General features: G+C 49.5%; 1 protein-coding gene, 1 long non-coding RNA gene and 1 pseudogene across 3 annotated transcripts; 2 read left to right on the top strand and 1 right to left on the bottom strand.

The window, feature by feature from the left end:
- The first annotated feature begins 271 nt into the window (after positions 1-271).
- Positions 272-24,750, top strand: COX4I2 (cytochrome c oxidase subunit 4I2). The gene is made up of 5 exons (XM_083619253.1): positions 272-606; positions 9,734-9,830; positions 15,850-16,011; positions 17,580-17,711; positions 24,189-24,750. The coding sequence occupies exons 2-5, from the start codon at positions 9,734-9,736 to the stop codon at positions 24,323-24,325; spliced, it is 528 nt and encodes a 175-aa protein (XP_083475379.1). The 5' UTR covers positions 272-606; the 3' UTR covers positions 24,326-24,750.
- Positions 7,124-7,814, bottom strand: LOC310764800 (elongin-C-like; annotated as a pseudogene). Its single transcript has one exon. The product of its transcript is annotated as an elongin-C-like (transcript).
- On the top strand, positions 18,820-21,743 carry LOC310764835. The gene is made up of 2 exons (XR_014549252.1): positions 18,820-18,992; positions 19,032-21,743. It is a non-coding gene; the product is annotated as an uncharacterized lncRNA (long non-coding RNA).
- Positions 24,751-25,193: the final 443 nt, after the last annotated feature.

A 25,193-nucleotide genomic window follows, 5' to 3' on the forward strand; every position in this document is an offset into this window, starting at 1 on the left:
TTATATATGCAGTTATGAACATTTATCTTTTATAGAAGACCTTAATTTTTTAAATTTCACGACACAGTTAAAAACCAGTGATGACGCCTCATCCCAAGGCAGCAGCAGGGGGAGTGCAGCTCTTGGAAATGGAGCCTGGGGGGAAAAAACCCTCTCTCCAACTCTCCCCCTCCTTCTCCAAATGCTGCAAGGACTCTTAGCTTGGAGTGTGCAGCCGTGTTTGTGTACAGGAAGGGGTGGGGGTGACTGGCCGGCCTCTGGCTGCTGTCCACGTCCTGCTTTCTGCTCTCCTTGCTCCTCTTAACCGGCCGCCCTTGCAAATTCTCTATTCTGGGGGTGGTGTCTGCAGATGAGAAGCCCCCCTGTTATTGTCCTCCTCCTCTCCTGGAGCCAGGGGGCTGCAGAGGGGAAGGGGCCGGCCAGCCAGCCAGGCAGTGGCCTGGTACATCCCTCCATCTGCCTGCGCCGGGGTCTGTTCTATAATAAGAGTCTTTGGCAGCTGTTTTGTGCCTTGGCTGCTTGCCAAACTCCCGGCAGTTGCACTTAGAGAAAGCCTGTTGCCTCCATTTCCCACCTCGTCTGCTCCAGCTCCTTGCTTGTCCCACGGTGAGTACCCTCTCTCTCGCCCTCCTCCAAGCTCTACCAGGGGCACAACGGCCTGGCCAGGTAGGTGCTGGCACCTCTGAACCACCAGGCTGGGAGAACTGCCCTCCTGCTCGGCTCCCCGGCACATAACGGGAAAGTCCGGTTGCCATCCGGCTTTGAGGAGGCAGGTTTGCCCCCTCGATGCCTCCTCTGCCCCAGATTTCTTCCCGCCGGGCCCAAGATTTGGGCACTGCGCTCCCGCGATGCATTTCCCCCGCTGCGTCTCTTGTTTCCTTTCTCCTTCAAAACTTTCTTTGCTCTCCTCCAGGCCTTGAATGGAGGAGGCCAGAATTTCTCCAGGAACAAAGTAACTTTGTAAGAGTTTGGCGTTACAAGGCAAAGCTTGGCTTCCATTCTCCTCCTCTGGCAATGCCAGGGCAACTCCCCTTCTTGTGCCCCCCCCCCCACGAGTTTCCGCTTGGATCCCCAAAATGTCAAACAGATGGATCCTATCCCTGCTTTAAAAACTGTCTGGAATCCTCCAGGGCAGAAGAAAGCCTCCTCCACAGTGCCCAGCAAGAGATTTGGGGTATCTGTTGCCCAGTGCCAGGGCCACCCTGAACCCTCTCTCTGCCTCGAGTGCCTTTCTCCGTGTCTAGAGGTCAGACAGGACGGGTCCTCCTCAGCGGCCACCTTCTCCGGTGGCTGCCGGCCAGGACCAGGGGCTGCTGGGACGCTGGAGGGCCGGGGTGTGTGCGCCAGGCACTTTCACTCCTGCTGGCTGAGCTACTGCAGGTGTGGCCAAAGAAAGGCGGCTTCAGGTGTTTAGGATAGCCAGATCTCTAGGCCTCTGGCACAGAGGAAGCTGCCACTGGGTGGGCCATTTATTCTGCCACCCTATCTCCCTTCCACCCACCCTCTACCGGTCTGATTTTGGAGACAGGACTTGTATCTCAGGCAGCTGGCACCCTCCAGACGTCGACAGAAGCTGGGTGGAAAGAGGGCTGTGATGTGACTTGCTTGACCTATCCAGGGCTGCACACACACCGTGCATTTAAAGCATGTGACTCCCCCCCAAGGATCCTGGGAACTTTAGTTTGTAAAAGAGGCTGGGAATTGGAGCTCTGTAAGGGGTGCATTGTGGGTTAAACCACAGAGCCCAGGGCTTGCCGATCAGAAGGTCGGTGGTTCGAATCCCCGCGATGATGGGGTGAGCTCCCGTTGCTCGGTCCCTGCTCCTGCCAACCTAGCAGTTCGAAAGCACGTCAAAGTGCAAGTACATAAATAGGTACTGCTCTGGCGGGAAGGTAAATGGCATTTCCGTGCGCTGCTTTAGTTCACCAGAAGCGGCTTAGTCATGCTGGCCACATGACCTGGAAGCTGTACGCCAGCTCCCTCGGCCAATAAAGTGAGATGAGCGCCGCAACCCCAGAGTCGTCCGCGACTGGACCTAACAGTCAGGGGTCCCTTTACCTTTAAGGGGTGAAGTATAGTTCCAAGGATTCTTAGGAGGTCCAAAGGTTGGGGGACACAAGAACAGGGCCTTTTCAGTGGTGGCTCCCCGCTTGTGGAATGCTCTCTCCAGAAAGGTTCACCTGCTGCCATCATTACATATCTTTAGGCACCAGGCAAAAGGAACCCTTTTTTGTCTTTGGATTGGCTTGGGATGTTATAATATTGTCAGGGCCATCTTTACCCGGGGGTGAAATGGGTTCAGGGCGCCTGGGCCCTGAATTCTGGGGGGCGCCAGGTGCCTGCTGCTGAAGCCCCTTAAGCTCTTAACTATCTACCTACTATGAAATAATAAATAATTTTGATCAAGCTAGAAAAAATGAAATATGTATATACCTAGGTATTACAGAAATGTATACCTACTGTTTCACTAAAGGACTTTTGACTTTGTGCGCTCATTTACCAAAGATGCACCGCACCAGTGCCTGTCATTCACAATGGCGGCGCTTGTCATTCTCAACGGTGCCATGCATGCGAAATTAACTAAATTTGCGGGCGCTGGGTGGTTCTTTGCACCCCAGCGGCACATATGCTAAAGACGGCCCTTAATGTTGTTTAGAAAAACAGAAAAGATTTTGCCATTTAGATTTTTTAAGGCTGGTTTTGATGTACGCATGAGAAATTGTAAGTCTCTTGGAGCTGCCGGGCAAAAAAGCGACAAATAAATTTAATAAATATTAATAACAATTTATTGTGATGATGATGATGATGGAGTGGCAATGTGCTTTAAATGTGCTTTGAAGGTTTGGTGTGCACATAGCCCTGGATAGGTTAAGGTCCCCTGATCGAATGAGGCTTGTAAATATTAGAAAATTCATGCATGGAGGAGGAAAGGGCTATCGAAGGCTACCAGCCATAACAGCTCTGCTCTGCTCCACAGTTGGAGGCAGCAGTACTTCTGAATACCAGCTGCTGGAAACTGCATATACAGTGGTACCTCTAGATACGAATGGGATCCACTCCGGAGCCCCGTTCGCATCTAGAAGCAAACGTAACTAGCAATGGCACGCCTGCGCATGCACGAGTCGGTTTTCGCCGCTTCTGCGCATGCGCGTGACATCATTTTGAGCGTCTGCGCATGCGCAAGTGGCGAAAACCAGAACTTGAATGCGCTCAACCCAAAGTGCATTCACCCCGAGGTATGACTGCACCATATTTTTCACTCCATAAGACTCATTTGACCATAAGACGCACCTAGTTTTTAGAGGAGTAATAATAATAATAATTATAATAATTATAATAATTTATTATTTATACCCCGCCCATCTGGCTGGGCGGCTTCCAAAAGAATATTAAAATACTGTGATACATCAAACATTAAAAGCTTCCCTAAATAGGGCTGCCTTCAGATGTCTTCTAAAAGTCTGATAGTTGTTGTTCTCTTTGACATCTGGTGGGAGGGTGTTCCACAGGGCGGGTGCCACTACTGTGAAGGCCCTCTGCCTGGTTCCCTGTAACTTGGCTTCTTGCAGTGAGGGAAACGCCAGAAGGCCCTCGGTGCTGGACCTCAGTGTCCGGGCAGAATGATGGGGGTGGAGACGCTCCTTCAGGTATACTGGATCGAGGCCGTTTAGGGCTTTAAAGGTCAGCACCAACACTTTGAATTGTGCTCGGAAACATACTGGGAGCCAATGTAGGTCTTTCAAGACCAGTGTTATATGGTCTTGGCGGCCACTCCCAGTCACCAGTCTGGCTGCCGCATTCTGGATTAGTTGTAGTTTCCGGGTCACCTTCAAAGGTAGCCCCACGTAGAGCGCATTGCAGTAGTCCAAGCGGGAGATAACCAGAGCATGCACCACTCTGGCGAGGCAGTCCGCAGGCAGATAGGGTCTCAGCCTGCGTACCAGATGGAGCTGGTAAACAGCTGCCCTGGACACGGATTTAACCTGTGCCTCCATGGACAGCTGTGAGTCCAAAATGACTCCCAGGCTGCACACCTGCTCCTTCAGGGGCACAGTTACCCCATCCAGGACCAGGGAATCCTCCACACCTGCCCGCCTCCTGTCCCCCCAAAACAGTACTTCTGTCTTGTCAGGATTCAATCTCAATCTGTTAGCCGCCATCCATCCTCCAACCGCCTCCAGACACTCACACAGGACCGTCACCGCCTTCACTGGTTCTGATTTGAAAGAGAGGTAGAGCTGGGTATCATCCGCATACTGATGAACACCCAGCCCAAACCCCCTGATGATCTCTCCCAGCGGCTGCATGTAGATGTTGAAAAGCATGGGGGAGAGGACAGAACCCTGAGGCACCCCACAAGTGAGAGCCCAGGGGTCTGAACACTCATCCCCCACCACCACTTTCTGAACACGGCCCAGGAGGAAGGAGCAGAACCACTGTATGACAGTGCCCCCAGCTCCCAGCCCCTCAAGACGGTCCAGAAGGATGTTATGGTCGATGGTATCAAACGCCGCTGAGAGATCCAGCAGAACTAGGAAACAGCTCTCACCTTTGTCCCTAGCCCGCCGGAGATCATCAACCAGTGCGACCAAGGCAGTTTCAGTCCCGTAATGAGGCGTGAATCCCGACTGGAAGGGATCCAAATGGTCCGCTTCTTCCAGGCGTGCCTGGAGTTGTTCAGCAACTACTCGCTCAATCACCTTGCCCAAGAATGGAAGATTTGAGACTGGGCGATAGTTGGCATCGTGGCCGCATCTAAAGATGGTTTTTTAAGAAGCGGTTTAATAACCGCCTCTTTCAGCGGGTCTGGGAAGGCTCCCTCACGGAGGGAAGCATTCACCACCCCACGAAGCCCATCGCCCAGCCCTTCCTGGCTAGCTTTTATAAGCCAGGATGGGCAAGGATCAAGGAGACAGGTGGTTGGTTTCACTCGTCCAAGCAGCCTGTCCACATCCTCAGAGGTAACAGATTGGAATTGATCCTACGCAACTTGACTAGACAGGACTCTAGCACTCTCCCGCCCCGGCCCTGCTCCCACGGTGGCGTCTACCTCTTCCCGAATCTGAGCAACTTTATCTGCAAAAAACTTTGCAAAATCATTGCAGGAGATCATGTGGCCCGTACTGGGCCCCGATGTCGCAGGTGGTTCCGCCAAATTGCAGACCACCTGAAAAAGTCTCCTGCTGCTGTTTTCTGCAGATGCAATAGAGGCGGCGAAGAAATTCTTCTTCGCCGTCGCTATCGCCACTTGGTAGGCTCGACGTTGAGCTCTAACCTGTGTCCGGTCAGATTCGGAATGAGTTATCCGCCACCGGCGCTCTAGCCGTCTCAACGGTTGTTTCATTGCCCTCAGATCCGTGGAAAACCACGGGGCTTTCCGGGCTCCATGCAATCGGAGAGGGCGCTTCGGAGCCAAACAGTCAATAGCCCTGGTTAACTCCACATTCCGGTGGGCCACGGGGGGGAAAATATTCTGAATCAAATGTTGTACTAAACTATTTAATAAACTACTGGTATTTCAGAGTGAGAGTGAGAGGGACAGGAGCTTTATGTTTCTTTAGCATGCGCACTCAAGGAGCGACGAGCGGGGAGGCAGCATGCCCTGGACGGACCCAACACAAGAACTCCAGCAGCCTCCTCTTGTGTAAGCGGCTCCTCTCCCGCTTTGCTGCTTCAAAGCGAGCCACGGAGGAGGGAAGGAAGGGGAGCCATTGATCCTCCGCTTGCGACTGCAGCGGGATCCTGCCACCATCCATAGGCATTCACTCCATAAGACACACAGACATTTCCCCTTTTTAGGAGGAAAACATTGCGTCTTATGGAGCGAAAAATATGGTAAGTGCTGGAGATGCAAAGAGGGTGAGAGAACGCTTTTTCATATGGGGTGGACTTGTAAAAGGGTAAGAGAGCATTGGGAAATGATCCATAATGAATTGGAAAAAAAATGTGTAAAACTACTTTCCAAATAAACTCAAGAGTCCGTTTTGTTGGGGATAATTCAGACTGAAATTCCCAGGCATCAAAAAAGGTTATGATGTATGCCACTCATATGTGCAGGGTATAAATAATAAATAATAAATATTATATGATCATCACCATCACCATCATCATCACTACTGCAGCATGTGGTTTGTTAGCCCCAAAATGGAAAACGAGCGAGGTCCCAGCCAAAGATGAGGGGCAACTTAAGCTGACAGAATATGTGCAGCTTGCAGACTTAACATATAGAATAAGAGAACAAGAAGAACATACGTTTAGAGAAGATTGGAAAAACGTTTATTGAATATATGGGAAATAACTGTGTGCAGCTGAAAACACTGGCAGTATTAAGATATATAAGTTATGATGGATGCAATAATGGAATACTGAATGGTATAGTTTCTGTAAAATATGCAGGGACTTATGATATGTAAAATGAACCGTGGAAAGAGAGGAAGGGAAGTCATTGATATATTAAGGATGTAAAAATGAGTACTTTAAATTGTGAAACAGAAAATATAATAAACGAATTATATACAAAAAAAGAGAAAGAAACTGCAGCAAGGGAGAAATGTTCTTGTGCCTGGATCCTGCTTGCAGGTTTCCCATAACAGGACCCTTTGAGAACAAGATACTAGCCAAGATGGGCTATTGGGCTAATCCAACAGAGCCTCTTTCTTATATCCTTCTATTCACAACAACCCTCTTTCTACTCGGCCCCTAAGAAAGCAGCTTCTTCTTCTGCCATGTGGTGGATCTTGGAGGGTGTCGGAAGGGTGTTCAGGGCATGATGCACACCCCGCACGAGTGCTCCGCTTGGCCGATTTCCCACACATGTCCCTGGGCCCCCGGGTCCTGTGTCACAAAGCGCTGGACTTTGGAGCGTAAAAAGTGCAATTCCCGGAAAGTCCACCTTGCCCCGCATTCCGAGCCCAGCCGCCACCAGAAAGCTCACAAGAGGAGCAAAAGGCTTCTTCTCTCTTGCTATTTATTCCCAGCATCTGGTCACCAGCGGTAGAGATCCCCTGAATATGGAGGTTCGGCTTTGCTATCATGTCCTTGCTTTGAAAAGTTTTGGAGTGTGAACCATATCCAGACGACACGGTTACCAGTCCTTTCCAGATATATATTTTTTCTTCCCCTCACTAAATTAGCATGTTTATTTGTCAGTTGGTAAGAAGTCTGTTACTTATGTAAGCAGCCAAACAAAACCAGAGCATGAATGATTCCTATGCAAAATCACTGTGAGCAATAGCCTGTGCAGTGACCATTACACGTCTTAACCAAACATACAGAATATTGCCATATGAAAAAGTTACTACCTGAACTACATGCATTAAATATTGGGAGGAAAAAAGGTTTACATTTTTATTATAATTCACTTTAACAATCTAAGATGTTTGCGGCCATCAGCAGTTCCAGTGCAATTTCAGGTGCAATTGGAAATTCAGGGATCTCTGTAGGGCTGTTAGTGTAGCGAACCTTATAGGCGAAATACATGCATACTTTGGAGAGGATGTGGGAAGGAATCTCTCTGAAATTCACTTCATTTGTTTAATTTTCTGCAAATTGTCCTGAACCATTCAACATAGCTTTTATTGTTCCCAATGTGAGTGCAGGCTCTCTTTTAACTATGAACTCATGGCCATCTGAGGATATCAATTTCACATACATAGCATCAGGGCCTTCACAGCCCCCATATGTCTTTTCTTCTCCATCCATCTCTTCTTATCAGATGGTTGGTTCTTTGCCCATGGAGCCTTTGCAATAATATCTCTGCCCTGCCAGCGCCCGAAAGATATTTGCCGAGTACCGTATTTTTTGCTCTATAAGACTCACTTTTTCCCTCCTAAAAAGTAAGGGGAAATGTGTGTGCATCTTATGGAGTGAATGCAGGCTGCGCAGCTATCCCAGAAGCCAGAAGAGCAAGAGGGATTGCTGCTTTCACTGCACAGCGATACCTCTTGCTGGTCTGGCTTCTGAGATTCAGAATATTTTTTTTCTTGTTTTCCTCCTCCAAAAACTAGGTGCGTCTTGTGGTCTCGTGCATCTTATAGAGTGAAAAATAAGGGAGCTTCTCAGGCCCCTCATGGTTCCAGCTGGGACAACCACCCCCCCTCTGCCCGAAACCCTCCAGATATTTCTTCAGAACATAGATTTAATGTGCACTGGGGTGCGTGCGTGTGTGTGTCTCTCAGCCTAAACTACCTCACAGGGTTGTCGTGAGGATAAAATGGGAAAGGGAGCACCACGTGCACCATCTTGAGCTCCTTGGAGGAAAAGGTGGAATAAGAATGTAAAAAAATCATAGAATTATAGAATTATAGAATCGTAGAGTTGAAAGGGACCCGAGGGTCATCTACGTTTCCGAGCACAATTCAAAGTGTTGGTGCTGACCTTTAAAGCCCTAAACGGCCTCGGTCCAGTATACCTGAAGGAGCGTCTCCACCCCCATCGTTATGCCCGAACACTGAGGTCCAGCGCCGAGGGCCTTCTGGCGGTTCCCTTATTGCAAGAAGCAAAGCTACAGGGAACCAGGCAGAGGGCCTTCTCGGTAGTGGCGCCCACCCTGTGGAATGCCCTCCCATCAGATGTCAAAGCGATAAACAACTACCTGACATTCAGAAGACATCTTAAGGCAGCCCTGTTCAGGGAAGTTTTTAACGTGTGATATTTTACTGTATTTTTGGTTTTTATGGAAGCCGCCCAGAGTGGCTGGGGAGGCCCAGCCAGATGGGCGGGGTATAAATAATAAATTATTATTATTATTATTATTATTATTATTATTATTATTATTATCATCTAGTCCAACCCCTGCAATGCAGGAATCTCAGCTGAATGCATTGCTGGGGGTTGGACTAGATGACCTTTGGCGTTCCCTTCCAACCCTAAAATCGTGTGATTCTGTGATTATTGCTCTGGTCACTGAATTATGTACACCACCTTGAGTGAGAAAAAGGTGGGATAAAAATATGATAAATTAGTAAGTAATAAATTCCTTTTTTTAAAAGGCCTTGGTGAAGACTTGACATTTTCATCCCCCAAAAAGTTTTTGATTTGAGTTTCTACTGAAATGAGGCTGCATTTTAATGTTGCATTTTAATCTTGTTTTTTAAGTTGTATTTCAATCAGTTGTTTTTATACATGGTGTTAGCCGCCCTGAGCCCAGTCTTGGCTGGGGATGGTGGGGTATAAATAATTTTTATTATTATTTGAAATATACTCAGAGTCGCAAAGTGATTTCATGCTCTTTATTCAGCTCATAGTGGTGAGGAGGAATGAATGAATGTCCCCCTCAAGGTATCTGCTTTATATACATTATTTACACAATGGGCTGCACATGATTGGCTAATTCCGGAATTCTACTGTAAGCCAATCAGGTTGTGGATTCACTTCTATCTGGAGCATGATTGGGTGGTTCCTGCCAACCAATCATACTGCTGCATTGTTCTAGGACCAATCAGACTGCTGCATTCTGAATCCTATTGTTCTAGGACCAATCAGACTGCTGCATTCTGAATCCTATTGTTCTAGGACCAATCAGACTGCTACAGTTTGGATCCTATTCAACTCAGTACATAACATTATTATTATTACTATTACTATTATTATTATTATTATTTAAGCTTTTCATTTTACAACAAACACAAAACATAAATTTGAATCCCTCCACATCATATTTCGACTCCCCTCCCCCCTTTGGTTTCTTACACTTACACTGCTTTTTACTGTAATAAATCCCTTGGCCCTGCAGATGCTGTCGCTGCCGTCCTTGCGGGTGGGTATCCTGACCGGAAGAAAGGTCCTGGCTGCTGCCGGCGTCCGAGCAGCCCATGGGCATGGTGGGCATGGTAAGTGATGCTCCTGCCGTCATCTCTTGCTCCCTTTGTCCTTTTGGGCGAGTGGTCCCCTTCTAAGGGACTTGAGTTTTCTTAGAGCAGTAGCGGCATCTTAACAGTTCTCAGTACCCAGAACAAACTTCAGTTCCCACGATTCCCTGGGGGAAGCCAGGACTGTTGAAAGTGGTGTTGTGCTGCTTTAGATGTACGGGGAAGATGTTGCCTGCTTTTTAAGGTGCAGGTAAGGACGTGGGTGGAGCTGTGGGTTAAACCACAGAGCCTAGGACTTGCTGATCAGAAGGTTGGTGGTTCGAATCCCCACAACAGGGTGAGCTCCCGTTGCTCGTTCCCTGCTCCTGCTCACTAGCAGTTTGGAAGCACAAAGTGCAAGTAGATAAATAGGTACCACTCCAGCGGGAAGGTAGACGGCATTTCTGTGCGCTGCTCTGGTTCGCCAGAAGCGGCTCAGTCATGCTGGTCACATGACACGGAAGCTGTACGCCGGCTCCCTCGGCCAATAAAGCGAAATGAGCGCCACAACCCCAGAGTCGTCCACGACTGGACCTAATGGTCAGGGGTCCCTTTACCTTAAGTGTGTTGCCCAGTCCTGGGTGTTGTTAGTAGGGATGCAGGTGGCACTGTGGTCTAAACCACTGAGCCCCTTGGGCTTGCTGATCAGAAGGTTGGTGGTTTGAATCCCCGCGATGGAGCAAGCTCCCGTTGTTCTTTATAGAATGTGGATCCTACCCAGGGCCGACCAGGGACATTTTGGCGGCTGAGGCAAACCACAAAACGACATCCCTTAGGAGACAGCTGCATATTCCTGCATTGCATGGGGTTGAATGAGGGGGCTGCATCCCCAGGGACCTGTCCAAATCTTACGATCGTTCTACCCGGACACTGAGGTCCAGCTCTGAGGGCCTTCTGGTGGTTCCCTCGCTGCGAGAAGCCAAGTTACAGGGAACCAGGCAGAGGGCCTTCTCGGTAGTGGCGCCCGGCCTGTGGAACACCCTCCCACCAGATGTCAAAGAGAACAACAACTACCAGACCTTTAGAAGACATCTGCAGGCAGCCCTGTTTAGGGAAGATTTTAATGTTTGATGCATTACTGTATTTTAATATTTTGTTGGAAGCCGCCCAGAGTGGCTGGGGAAACCCAGCCAGGTGGGTGGGGTATAAATAACAAATTATTATTATTATTATTATTAGTATTATTATTATTAGTATTATTAGTATTATTATTATTAGTATTATTAGTATTATTCTATTATTCTAAGTTATGAACCTACTCAGACCCTGAGATCATCATCTGAGGCCGTTCTTTGTGTGCCTCCTCCATGAGAGGTCCAGAGGGTGGCAACATGATAGTGGTCCTTTTCCTTGGAGGTTTCTAAGCAGAGATTGGATGGTCATCTTCCATGGATGCTTCAGCTGAGATCCCTGCATGGGAGGGGGTTGCACTAGATGCCCTTGGGGGTCTCTTCCAACTCTACAATTCTATGAAGAATTAAGAGTCCCAGTGTGACCCAGTTACAAAACCTTTGCAGCTTGCTGAACCCAGAAAAGGAGGCGGGAAAGAGGGAGCCAGCCTCAAGAGATCTTCCCTCCTTACAACTTGCACTTGAGAGCTAATCGCCGTAATGGCGAAAACAGTAACATTGCATTGACACAGTATAATTAAGGAAGCAAACTGCACTGGTAATAATATATTTGGAAGAACTTCAAAGACAACAGATAAAACACTGAAAATGCAGCAGCAACCCCACCCCCCCAAAAAACCCTCCCCACAAGCAGCACATATAACTCACTAGCATTTTGCAAACAAAATTAGGGACGTGCTTTTGACCCCCCAGTTTCCATAAAAAGGATCTCTGCTGAGCACCCCCTCCCAAATCATTACATACTGGCTGAACGTGTAGCTTCTGGCTCTTGTTATATTTATTTACTCAGCAGTAGTAAATGCTGATTTCAAAGCCGAGGCGGTATGTTTGCTGAGTTAAAAATACACTAGAATACTAGTCATCCGACAATGGCTTATCAGCAGTTTGAATTGCAAGGTTCTGCAGGAATAATCAGATGCACAAATAGAGGCTGGGGGACGTTTGGTTTAGTGGTACAGGTGAAAAGGATCTAGAGATCTTAGTAGACCAAAAGCTTAACATGAGTCTACAGCATGATGCAACAGCAAATAAAGTGAATGATATTCTAGGCTGCATCTACAGTGGTCAAGTGTCCAGATCAAGGGAAGTCATTTTGTTGTTTAGTCGTGTCCAACTCTTCGTGACCCCCTGGACCAGAGCACGCCAGGCACTCCTGTCTTCCACTGCCTCCCTGAGTTTTGTCAAATTCATATTGGTAGTTTCGAGAACACTGTCCAAACATCTCGTCCTCTGTCGTCCCCTTCTCCTTGTGCCCTCCATCTTTCCCAACATCAGGGTCTTTTCCAGGGAGTCTTCTCTTCTCATGAGATGGCCAAAGAATTGGAGCCTCAGCTTCAGGATCTGTCCTTCCAGTGAGCACTCAGGGCTGATTTCCTTCAGAATGGAGAGGTTTGATCTTCTTGCAGTCCATGGGACTCTCAAGAGTCTCCTCCAGCACCAGAATTCAAAAGCATCCATTCTTCGGCGATCAGCCTTCTTGATGGTCCAGCTCTCACTTCCATACATCACTACTGGGAAAAGCATAGCTTTTACTATATGGACCTTTGTTGGCAAGGTGATGTCTCTGCTTTTTAAGATGCTGTCTAGGTTTGTCATTGCTTTCCTCCCAAGAAGCAGGCGTCTTTTAATAGTCCTACTCTATTCTACCTTGGTCAGCCCACACTGTCTGGAATACTGTGTCCAGTTCTGGGCATCACAATCTAAGAAGGAGGTTGACAAGCTGGAAGGTGTGCAGAGGAGGGCAACCAAGCCTTATGAGGTGCAGGAGCAGTTGAGCACAGAGCTATTCCCCTATAGACTGATCTCCACCACAGACAGGCTAAGCTTCACCCATCAGATGGCCTGTGATATGGACAGAATTCTCCTCTAGGGAATGAAGAATCCCCTCTGAGCAGTTTAACTCCAGGCTCAAAAGAATGCAAGGCTTAAAAGCAATCCTGTTTTGAGCCTGCTGTCGCCGTAGGGATTGTGTTTTGATGACGTCTACGATGCTGTTTTTACTGCCGTTTGTTTCACGGTAATATTCGGCTTGCTTGGGTTTCTACAAGCCTCCCCGAGTTTCCTTTTATCAGAGAAAATGGTTATCTTGACCGTGGGATGTGCTCCTTGGAGATGATGGTGCAAAACATCTGGAGGGATGGTTTGGCACAAGGGAAAAGGGCAAAACACCTCAACACCTCTCTCTCTCTCTCTCTCTCTCTCACCACGTGGCTCAAAGTTGCATAAAACCCAGTTCAATCCTCAGACAGAGTCAGCTGCAGAGGGGCTGGTGGTCTCTAGCTTGGCCATGTAGCCTGCTTTGCAAGCCTCTAATTTGAAGGGGTGTCAAGAGCAGGGGCGTAGGAAGGGCATAGGGGGTGGGCTCCCCCAGGTGCCACTCTGGGGTTTTTTTTTTGACAAGATGGCCCCTGCCTCCCCTCGGCTGTAGAGCGGCCAAGGGCGCATGCAGTCTGTATGGGCACTGCTTGCACGGCATCCGTATGGGCTGCTTCTTGCACAGCGACCATATGGGCTGCCGTGCATGTGCACTCTGTACAGAATGCCGCACATGTGCCGTCCATACGGGATGCCGCACATGCGCACGTCATAGAGGATGACACTCGTGCAACAGCCCGTACGGTCGCTGTGCAAGTGGCAGCCCATACGGAGTGCGCATGTGCGGCAGCTCATATGGTCGCTGTGCGTACACACGCCATACGGGATGCCGCACAAGTACAGTCTGTACGGATGGTTCACCACGGAGGGTTCCTCCGCCACTGGTCGAGAGTTGATGTTTAGTTGTTTAGTCGTGTCCGACTCTTCATGACCCCATGGACCAGAGCACTCCAGGCTCTGTCTTCCACTGCCTCCCACAGTTTGGTCAAACTGATGCTGGTAGCTTCGAGAACACTGTCCCACCATCTCGTCCTCTGTCATCCCCTTCTCCTTGTGCCCTCCATCTTTCCCTTTTCCAGGGAGTCTTCTCTTCTCATGAGGTGGCCAAAGTATTGGAGCCTCAGCTTCAGGATCTGTCCTTCCAGTGAGCACTCAGGGCTGATTTCCTTAAGAACAGAGAGGTTTGATCTTCTGGTCAAGAGTACAGGTCCTCTATTTCAGAGGCTCCCACAGACCACTTGAAAGTGGCTGAGGGTCTTGGTTTTTCTGCCCGTTGTAGCAATCATAATGTGCCAGGCTAGATGCAGCAGGCTTTTCAGTCGTAATCTTTATTGCTTCTTTTATTTCTTACATATATATTGCACGCTGCTGTATTGCAATTTGCGTTCCACAGAATTAAAATTGCAGTACTATAAAAACAAAATACATAAGAAATGGAGCTGTAAAAACACAATATAAATCAATTGGGTTCTTTGTTTGTTTTGTTTCAGAAACTTTATACACCAATCAATTGGTTTTATAAAAACAACAGCCCTCAAAGCATTTTACAAAAAGATAATGCAAGAAAAAATTACAACCATACAAAAGTTAAAATACTAAAACAGATTAAAATTGCCTCAACTTCCTAATATCTAGCTTGTCTTGTCTAAGCAAGTATGTTGGAAACGATGCCTTATGAGGAACAGCTAAGGGAGCTGGGCATGTTTAGCCTGGAGAAGAGGAGGTTAAGGGGTGATATGATAGCCATGTTCAAATATATAAAAGGATGTCACATAGAGGAGGGAGAAAGGTTGTTTTCTGCTGCTCCAGAGAAGCGGACACGGAGCAATGGATCCAAACTACAAGAAAGAAGATTCCACCTAAACATTAGGAAGAACTTCCTGACAGTAAGAGCTGTTCGACAGTGGAATTTGCTGCCAAGGAGTGTGGTGGAGTCTCCTTCTTTGGAGGTCTTTAAGCAGAGGCTTGACAACCATATGTCAGGAGTGCTCTGATGGTGTTTCCTGCTTGGCAGGGGGTTGGACTCGATGGCCCTTGTGGTCTCTTCCAACTCTATGATTCTATGATTCTATGTTGTTTGAAGCTCTCCCCTATGTGAAAGCAATGCCCAGTACAATTGCGGTTTCATAGAATCATAGATAAAGACCCCTGAGAAGGGGGACCTGCAGGGCTCTTGCAGCGGTTGCCTACCCAGAGTTTGCAGCACTTGGACAGGTGACTGGGCAGGTTGATTTGTCACCTGGTCACAGCCTCCCCTGCTATTAGCCGAGATTCCTGCATTGCAGGGGGTTGGACTAGATGATCCCTGGGACCCATCCATCTCTACAATTTTGTGATTCTATGGTGAGACATATTGTACTATTTAAATGATAGGCAGTGTACAAATTAAAAGTGAACCGAAATGAAAAACCTTTAAATTTTTAGCATTTTTTTAAATTCAGTGTTGCCAATATAATTAGTGTAAAAAATGGTAGAGGTAAAGGACCCCTGGACAGTTACGTCCAGTCAAAGGCGACTCTGGGGTTGCGGCACTCATATCGCTTTCAGGCCAAGGGAGCCGGCATTTGTCCACAGAAAGCTTTCTGGGTCATGGCCAGCATGACTAAAATGCTTCTGGCGCAATGGGACACCGTGACGGAAACCAGAGCGCACGGAAACGCCATTTACCTTCCCACCAGAGTGGTACCTATTTATCTACTTGCACTGGCATGCTTTCAAACTGCTAGGTTGGCAGAAGCTGGGACAGAGCAACGGGAGCTCACTCCATCAAGGGGACTCGAGCTGCCGACCTTCTGATTGGCAAGCCCAAGAGGTTCAGCGGTTTAGACCACAGCGCTAGCCGCATCCCTATAATTAGTGTATGCAATTTTAATGCAAAAATGACAACTTTTTAGCTTGGAGGGGGGGGAATGTATAAGTGGCCACCCTCATGGCTGGTGTGGGAGGGTGTCCAAGCCATGCTGAGGTTCCGCTCTGCTGTTCCTCTTTCTCCCTAGTCGCAGCCCAAGAAGATCTCTCAGTGCCTATGTATTATGACAAGCGCAGCTACCCGCTCCCGGACATCCCCTTCTGCAAGGAGCTGGACACTTCCCAGAAGGCCCTCAAGGAGAAAGAGAAAGGATCCTGGAAGCAGCTGAGCAACGAGGAGAAAGTGGCCCGTACGTAGCAACAGACTGGCCCATCCAGGGATGACCTGCTGGGCTGGAGGAACCTGGGCATCCCCACAGGGCCAGGACGATGTTTTGTGGGCAGCCTCTGTAGGGTCAAGCCACACTAGACAGACAAGATAGAGGCTGCACCCTAAGTTGCCAGCCTTTTGGGATGCAGGAGTAATTTAACTCCCATTTAAAGCTGAATCACACTTTCTGCCATAAAGGGAAATACGGCCACCTTCGGAAATTCACACTTGGCTGAATTTTGCAATGCAACACTTACCTGAATTTTGCAATGCAATTCTCCAAAGGTATTGCTCTGCTTTCCTTTGGACCACTTCAGCAGGGCCAAGAGGGGGTTGGTCTGGGCAGCCCAGGACCTTCAGACCCCAGGGAGGTCACTCCAGTGTTGCTTATGCAGCGGTTTGACTTCACCCTCGGAGGCACACTCCATTGTCTCTTGAGACAGATGGGTGCCCCCTATAGTTCTCCAGCCATGCCACATGTATAAAAATGCATCCATAAGGGGGAAAGTGAGCGTATTAATGAAAGTTAACATACAAAATGCATCTTATCTGGAGCAATTGCTCACAAAAATGTGTGAGCGAGCAAAAATTGCGAACGAAAATTTGGAGAGCATGTGCTCTAAAGTGCTGAAGAATTTTCATCAGCATGAAAGGAGAGCTTTTAAGCCAGTGAGAATAAGTTTTCTCACCCTGAGATATTACTCAGAGCCAATTAGAGGGATAGGAGGTGAGTCGGCCACTGAGGATGGGCTCCTGGGGTTACTCTGGAGAAGGTTTGCAGGAAGGACACCAAGGAGTTGCTGTTCTGTCTGCTCCAAAGCTAAGCATTTAGGAACACTGAAAAGACAAGGCAATTCGTTTTCTAGAAAATGGAGGACAAGTTCTGTTATGTATAAATGTAACTTCAGGGAAAACACACCTTAAGGCGCTCCAAAATATCAGAGCACTCCAAATCATTTGCAGAAAACAGCAGATCTAGCTGGAAGGCATCACTTAGACATCTGATTCAATTCTTGCACTGCATCTCTTAATTCTTATTTCAGTGGTACCTCGGGTTACAAACTTAATTCGTTCCGGAGGTCTGTTCTTAACCTGAAACCGTTCTTAACCTGAGGCGCACTTTCACTAATGGGGCCTCCCGCTGCTGCGGCGCCACCGGCGCACAATTTCCGTTCTCATCCTGGGACAAAGTTTGTAACCTGAGGTACTACTTCCAGGTTAGCAGAGTTTGTAACCTGAAGTGTTCTGTAACCTGAGGGGTTTGTAACCCAAGGTACCACCATATTGTATAATGATAGGATTGTTGCATCATCTTAGAAGGGGGCATGGCTGTGATGTTCACGAAGGGGTCCCTGCACGTCTGAATTTTCTGTTCCGCTCCTGCCTGGAGCTGCCATCTTTGGCTGCCCATCACACCTGCATGGGAGACAGGGAACAGCCGGGGCACCCTTGCCAATCATCCGGAGGGGCAGGCAAGTGATGGCACAGAGAGCCTGAGCAGGGGAGGTGGGTGGTGTGGATCCTGACCCTGCTGTGCTTGCCTTGCAGTGTACCGGCTCAAGTTCCACCAGAGCTATGCAGAGATGAACAGGCCCTCTAGCGAGTGGAAGACAGTCCTTGGAGGAATTTTCTTATTCATCGGCTTCACGGGATTGATTGTCTGGTGGCAACGGGTCCATGGTACGGAAGTGGGAAGAGGAGGAGGAGGAGGAGGAGGAGGAGGAGGAGGAGGAGGAGGAGAAGGATGGGTGGCTGTGGTGTGGATGAGAATCCCAGTGGTGTTTACAGAGCTCCCACCCTTTCCTGGGCATCTGTGAGTCTTCCAAGGCAGGCAGAAATACAACCGGTGCTGCCTCCTCCAACAGCCACATTGCTGGGCCAGATGGTGGCTTCACCTGTGGAATTTTGCTCCTACGCACAACTGCTGAAAGCACAGAGCCTCACCTGTGCTGGGGGAAGTACTTTGAATTTAGGGGGTTTTTTGTTTCCAAAGCCACCATATGCTGAGGCAAATCATGGGCTCATCTACCCAAGAGGGCTGGAAGCCTCTCTCACAGGGAAGGACCATAGTTTGAGCATCTTCCTTGCATGACAAAGGCCCCAGGTTCAACCCCCAACATCTCTGGGTAGGGCTGCGAACGCCCCTGCCTGAAATGCTGCAGAGCTGCTGCCAGCCAGAGTTGACAGCACTGAGCTAGGTAGAACAATGGCAGACTCAGTATAAGCTAGCTGGTTGTGTTCCTGTGTAAAAATAGCCTAACTCGGAAGGTGCTGGACTCTTTGTTGTTGTTGTTTAGTCATGTCCGACTCTTCGTGACCCCCTGGACCAGAGCATGCCAGGCACTCCTGTCTTCCACTGCCTCCCGCAGCTTGGTCAAACTCATCCTGGTAGCTTTGAGAACACTGTCCAACCATCTCGTCCTCTGTCGTCCCCTTCTCCTTGTGCCCTCCATCTTTCCCAACATCAGGGTCTTTTCCAGGGAGTCTTCTCTTCTCATGAGGTGGCCAAAGTATTGGAGCCTCAGCTTCAGGATCTGTCCTTCCAGTGAGCACTCAGGGCTGATTTCCTTCAGAATGAAGAGGTTTGATCTTCTTGCAGTCCATGGGACTCTCAAGAGTCTCCTCCAGCACCATAATTCAAAAGCATCAATTCTTCGGCCATCAGCCTTCTTTATGGTCCAGCTCTCACTTCCACACATCTCTACTGGGAAATCTATAGCTTTAACTATACGGCCCTTTGTTGGCAAGGTGATGTCTCTGCTTTTTAAGATGCTGTCTAGGTTTTGTCATTGCTTTTCTCCCGAGAAGCAGGCGTCTTTCAATTTCGTGACTGCTGTCACCATCTGCAGTGATCATGGAGCCCAAGAAGGTAAAATCTCTCACTGCCTCCATTTCTTCCCCTTCTAGTTGCCAGGAGGTGATGGGCCCAGTGGCCATAATCTAAAGAGATTCTAAATAAGAGTTTGGATGGCTGCCTGCCAATAATTCTTGTGATTCCAGCATTGCAGGGAGTTAGACTAGATGACACGTGGGGTCCCTTCCAACTCTACCATCTTTGATTCTGGGATTCTACTCTGCCTGGCAGCAATTCTTCACCCTAGACGGCTTTCCCCACGGAAGATGCTAAGGATTGAACCATGGACCTCTGGCATGCAATGCATCATCTTTACCACTGAGCTACGCAGCCCCTCCACAAATTGATGTCCAAGGTAGACATCTCACTCAGAGCAGCACCTATCCAGATTCCCCTCCCAGGCAAGGATTCCTTGTACAGGACCTCTTTTGTCCTTTGTGTCTGAACCAGACTGGATTTATCTGTCTCGGTAGGTGAGGCATCGGTGGAAATCCAGCCAATTTGGCTGCTTGAATCCTTCCCCTCCCTTTCTTCTTTCTACCATTCTTGATGGATGATTTCTCCAGGCTGCCTCAATGCTTCCCCTTCGTTTCGTCTGGCTCGTGCTCCCACTGCCCGGCTGCAGACGTAGGCTGTGCTAAGACATAATAGCTTGGGAAAAGATGTCTTGAGGCAGGCAGCCTTCGCTCCTGGTTCACGCTGCCCGTGATTCTGTAAATGCCATTTCCCCACTTAGGCCAAATCTACGCATGAAGCAGAATGAGGTCAGAATTAGGTGGGTCAATTAGACTGGTCTGCTTCAGATTGCTAGCGGAGGATAATACATCTGAACGCTCATGGGTGTTGAGCCAAGCAGAAATGCAGCACACCAGGGAAAGAAAACCAGTAGAAAACCAGCATATCAGAGGAACCCATCTTGATGTGCTGGATTTCCAAGTGCAGGCAGATTACGATTATTTTACATTTATAATGGAGCGTTCGAAAACAGGGTTCCAACCTCTGCAGCTTGAAGTGGAGCAGTGCATCTGGCCAAGGCAAAACTCCATGGCTTCATTCTGCTCTATTGAACATTCAGCCTCCACCGACTTAAATATAAGTGTGTCAGAGAGTGGGTGGATGCGTAAATTAAAAAGCCTCAAGCTTTCCTTTCTACGGATAATCCGAGCTGCCCTCTTCTGAACCATTCCCAGCTCTGCACAATCCTTTGAGAGACGGGACAACCAGAGCTCTCCTGCTTGCGTGGAGTTTCCAGAAGCGAATGTACCATAAATGTAGCCAGGATGTGGGGAGTTGTGATTTCTTAAGAACATAAGAAGAGGGTCTGGTGGATCAGGCCGATTGGCCCATCTAGTCCACCATCCTCTTCTCACAGTGGCCCACCAGACGCCTGTGGAATCTTCCAATGTTCAGCTTCACTACTGCCTTCAACAGGCCTGAGCATTTAGAAGATCGCTTTGCCCCCATGTCAGGCACTGTGCTGCTCCCGTGGGTTACCCGGGAGGCGAGGTGCAAGTCCGTTCCGGGGTCAAAGGTGCAACGTGGAGACAGTCCGTAGTAGCTGAAGCTGGGTGCAGGGCAGGGAGTCGGGTGAAGTCAGGAACAGGCTTGCAAGCAGGGAACCAGGGCGGGTCAGGAGCTCAGGCAGGAAAGCAGGACAGGGTTCACGCAGGAACTAGCAACCAACAATGTTGCTCCCGCAACTTGGGACTGGGGCTGGCTGGCTTTTATCTGCCCCGAGGCATAGGGCGGCCCCGATCCTCTGGTGACTCGCCTCTCCTGGCCTGGAGGCGAGCACTCCTCCTGCAGGAACTTAGTTCCCTCCGCCTCTTTGCCCTGAGCCTCTGCAGCTCAGGAGAGGCTGGAGGGTTACCGGACCCAGAGGCAACCTCCTCTTTCCCTGACAGGGCTGAGAGTGGAGCACCTGCAGGCAATGGGTCCTCCATCATCTCAGGAGCCAGAGCAGACTCAGCTGGTGCCTGCACCTGAGGATCCAGCGCAGGTGAGGACTCTTCAGGCTCATGCCCCAGCTCAGCTGGTTCTGGAGGCGGGGAATCCTGTGCAGGCTGGAATCCCTCAGGTTCAGCATCTGAGTCCGAATCCCAGGCCATCACAGGCACAAAAGCAAACAACTTGGAAGCTGTCTGCTTCAAGCCTTGCACCCACGGCTGGAAAATGACCTGCCTAAATCAGCCCTGAAAAAGCTTTTCGGTTTCTGCAGCGTTCCTGCTGCTGGAAGAGGCTTTCCAGCAGAGGGAGCACATGCTTCTCCTAGCTGCGCACCCCAGCCATTCCCCAGGCCAGGCCTCTCTGCCCACAGCTGATGTTCCTGGACCATTGGGGAGTAAACAACCCACAGCCAGCCATGTCAGCCCTGCGCTCCTGGAAATCAGGGTGGGGAGGAACAAAGGGGCCGCTGTTTTCCTCGCACTGGTCTGATGCCCATGGAGCTGTTTTCCTGGATTTGCAATAACAGCCCATCTGCCAAGTGAGGGGTGTGGAATGGCGGGGGGTGGCGGGCTCGGAAAGGAGGAGAAAGGCCAGTTCTGTTGCCTGCCTTTGCAGCAACAGCAGCTCTGGGCTGTTCCCCTTCACGGGGCTCGCCTGGTGCGTAGAAAACCCGCAGGGATGGTGGGGCCCAGTTTGTGTGCACAGCCCAGCGGCGAAGGGCGAGGAAATGAGCGCGCCCACTTTCTCACTCTGCATGCTGTGCTGGAGGTTGCAGAAGAAAACTTCACCCCTGGCAGAATTCAGTTTGCTTGGATGCAGAATTGCATTTTATTTTTTTTAAGTGCACCTAGAAAGTTAAGAGTGGGACCAATCACTTGCCACAGATTCTCACAGGGCAGGCAAAACAAAAAGGATGTTGCAGAGCTGGAGAAGGGCAACGGATGGAGCAGTTCCCCTGTAGGAACGTAAGAGGAGCCTATTAGACCAGGCCAGTGGGCCACCTGGTTCAGCATCCTGATCTCAGTGGCCAACCAGATTCTTGTAGGCACAAGAGAATCTCTTCCCTCCTGTGGTTCCCAGAGGGAACCTGCTTTTTAGTTCAGAGAAAAGACAGGTGAAAGGGGTCGTGATAGGTAAAGGTAAAGGGACCCCTGACCATTAGGTCCAGTCGTGGCCGACTCTGGGGTTGCGGCATTCATCTCACTTTACTGGCCGAGGGAGCCGGCGTCCAGCTTCCGGGTCATGTGGCCAGCATGACTAAGCCGCTTCTGGCGAACCAGAGCAGCGCACGGAAAAGCCGTTTACCTTCCTGCTGGAGCAGTACCTATTTATCTACTTGCACTTTGACGTGCTTTCGAACTGTTAGGTTGGCAGGAGCAGGGACCAAGCAATGGGAGCTCATCCCGTCACAGGGATTCGAACCGCCAACATTCTGATCGGCAAGTCCTAGGCTCTGTGGTTTAACCCACAGCACCACCCAGAGAAAGGTTTTTTCCTCCCTCTCTCATAACACTAGAACTTGGGGACATTCCACGGAGCTGAATGCTGGAAGGTGGTGCTGATAGCGCCAAGGTCGCAGGTTCGATCCCCATATGTGACAGCGGCATATTCCTGCATTGCAGGGGGTCAGACTAGATGATCCCAGGGTTCCTTCCTATTTTATACTTCTAGGATTCTGATTCTATGCAGGACAGATAAAAGAAAGGACTTCACGCAGCGCAGTTAAAACTCTGATAGTGACGGCCGCCAAGTTGGATGGCTTTGAAAGAGGATTAGATAAATTCATGGAGGAGAGAGCTACTAACCATGACAGCTATGCACCTCCGTTATTGGAAGATGCAGGCCTCTTGCTGGGAGTCAGAAGTGAGGAGGCGGCCGTGATATTTGAGTCCTTCCCATAGGCATCTCCTGAGCTGCTTTGCAAAAGATGTTGCTGCACTAGGTGGGCCTTTGACCAGATCCAGCTGAAGGGCTCTGTTTGTGTTGAAAGAAATCTTAGCAGACATGCATTTTACTCCATTAGCCAGCTGATTAAACCTGAACACTTGTCCTGCAAAGCACAAATACTAACAGAATTGTAGAGTGGGAAGGGACTCCACGAGCCATCTAGTCCACCCCCTGCAAGAATCCCTGACAGATGGCCATCTTGTTTAAAAACCTCAGATGAAATGGCTTTGCTTTTTGTTAAGGTGTGGCTGGGTCTTAAGAGGATTTGTCTTAAAACAGGCTGAGATGGCACCCACAAACTGCAGGTTTTAGAGGTACTTACAGGATACTTACCAATTAAAGCTTCTATCCTACACATCCTTATCCCTTAGAATCATAGAATCATAGAGTTGGAAGAGACCACAAGGGCCATCGAGTCCAACCCCCTGCCAAGCAGGAAACACCATCAGAGCACTCCTGACATATGGTTGTCAAGCCTCTGCTTAAAGACCTCCAAAGAAGGAGACTCCAACACACTCCTTGGCAGCAAATTCCACTGTCGAACAGCTCTTACTGTCAGGAAGTTCTTCCTAATGTTTAGGTGGAATCTTCTTTCTTGTAGTTTGGATCCATTGCTCCGTGTCCGCTTCTCTGGAGCAGCAGAAAACAACCTTTCTCCCTCCTCTATGTGACATCCTTTTATATATTTGAACATGGCTATCATATCACCCCTTAACCTCCTCTTCTCCAGGCTAAACATGCCCAGCTCCCTTAGCCGTTCCTCATAAGGCATCGTTTCCAGGCCTTTGAACTCTCTGGGACTGACATCTGAGCAGGGATGTGGTCAAGGTTGTAGCCCAACTAGGAACTTTGCTGTGCTCTATTCTGCGCTCCCAAGGCAAGGGTGTGTGTGTGTTTGTGTGTGTGTGTTTGGGCCCCCATCCACGTTTTGGTCTTACATATGGAGTAACAACCATACACCAGGGGTGGGAACCTATACCAGCAGTTCTCAACCTGTGGGTCCCCAGATGTTGGACTACAACTCCCATCATCCCTGAGCTCCGGCCTTGCTAGCTAGGGGTGATGGGAGTTGTAGTTCAACAACATCTGGGGACCCACAGGTTGAGAAAGGCTGCTATAGACCCTCCAGATGTTCCTGGACTACACGTCCCATCATCTCTCACTGTTGGCCATGCTGGCTGGGTCTGATGGGAGTTGGAGTCCAGCCATATCTGGAGGGCCACAGCTTCCAGTCACCCCCCCTTCAAAGAAAACAAACTACTTATTGTCTTTCTACCCCTTGACCACCCTGGAACAGGATTTGGGAGGCATCAAGGGTCTCCTAACCAGTGCGGGAGAACCTTCCCTGTGACCCACTCATTATCTTTCTGTTGCCCTCCTCACTCTGCCTTCCCATGTTGCCTTGACAGTGTTCCCCCCAAAACCACACACCTTGACCGACGAGTGGAAGGCCAAGCAAGTCAAGCGCATGCTGGACATGCGCACCAACCCTGTGGACGGCTTCTCCTCCAAGTGGGACTACGAAAAGAACGAGTGGAAGAAGTAGAGCGAGGAGGCGGAAGTCGGGGAGAGGCAGCCGTGGATCCTGCACGTTCAAGGCAGAATTGACCGCCCCGAGGGTGACAGCTGGGGCGGCGTCTCCCACACTGCCCATGCCACACCACCTCCCCTTGGCCAGAGCCTTCCCAAATCCACCCAATGTGCCTTTGCCTTCCTGGAGCTGCAGGAGGTCGGGCATGTTCACCAGCTGTCTCCGTTCCACTGCAGAGAGGCTGGCCCAGCCTCTGCCAACCTGGTGCCCTCTGGCTGTTCTGGACTACAGCCCCCGGCAGCCCTTGCCAGCACAGCCGAGGTCACCAGGTCAGCAGAGACTGGATTGGACCCAAGCCTCTTTGCGTGGCCTTTCCAGCGGCTCCTCTTAAGCAGCCTTGCTCTTTCCCTCCATGCAATAAAACACTACGTTGTACACCAGGCTGTGGTTTGCATCTCTCTTGGGTAGCCGTAGGTAAGAGGAGGCGGGGGGAACCACCTGGGGTTAACCGTGCGGCTCCTTCGTTCAATGCATGCTAGGCTGCCTTATGCTGACTCGGTCCTTGCAGCTTCCAGCAACTTTGGATCCAAAAAGAATCCCCGCTCCTTTTAGGAGCTCAAGTCGCTGGAAGCACCAGGGATCACATATCAACAGTCTGCTGGATCAGGCCAATGGCCCATCTAGTCCAGCATCCTGGTCTCACACTGGCCAACCAGAGGTGTGTGGGAAACCCAAAAGCAGGATTTGAGCACAAGAACATCTTCCTTTCCTGTGGTTTCCAGCAACTGGCATCCAGAAGCACTGCTATCTCCAGCTGAGAATAACCACCATGGCCAGTAGCCTTCAATAGGCCTCTTTTCCTTGTCTAAGCCTCTTCTAAAGC

Source organism: Podarcis filfolensis (assembly GCF_964270895.1).
Source record: "Podarcis filfolensis genome assembly, chromosome: 6".
In the NCBI taxonomy this organism is placed as follows: domain Eukaryota; kingdom Metazoa; phylum Chordata; class Lepidosauria; order Squamata; family Lacertidae; genus Podarcis; species Podarcis filfolensis.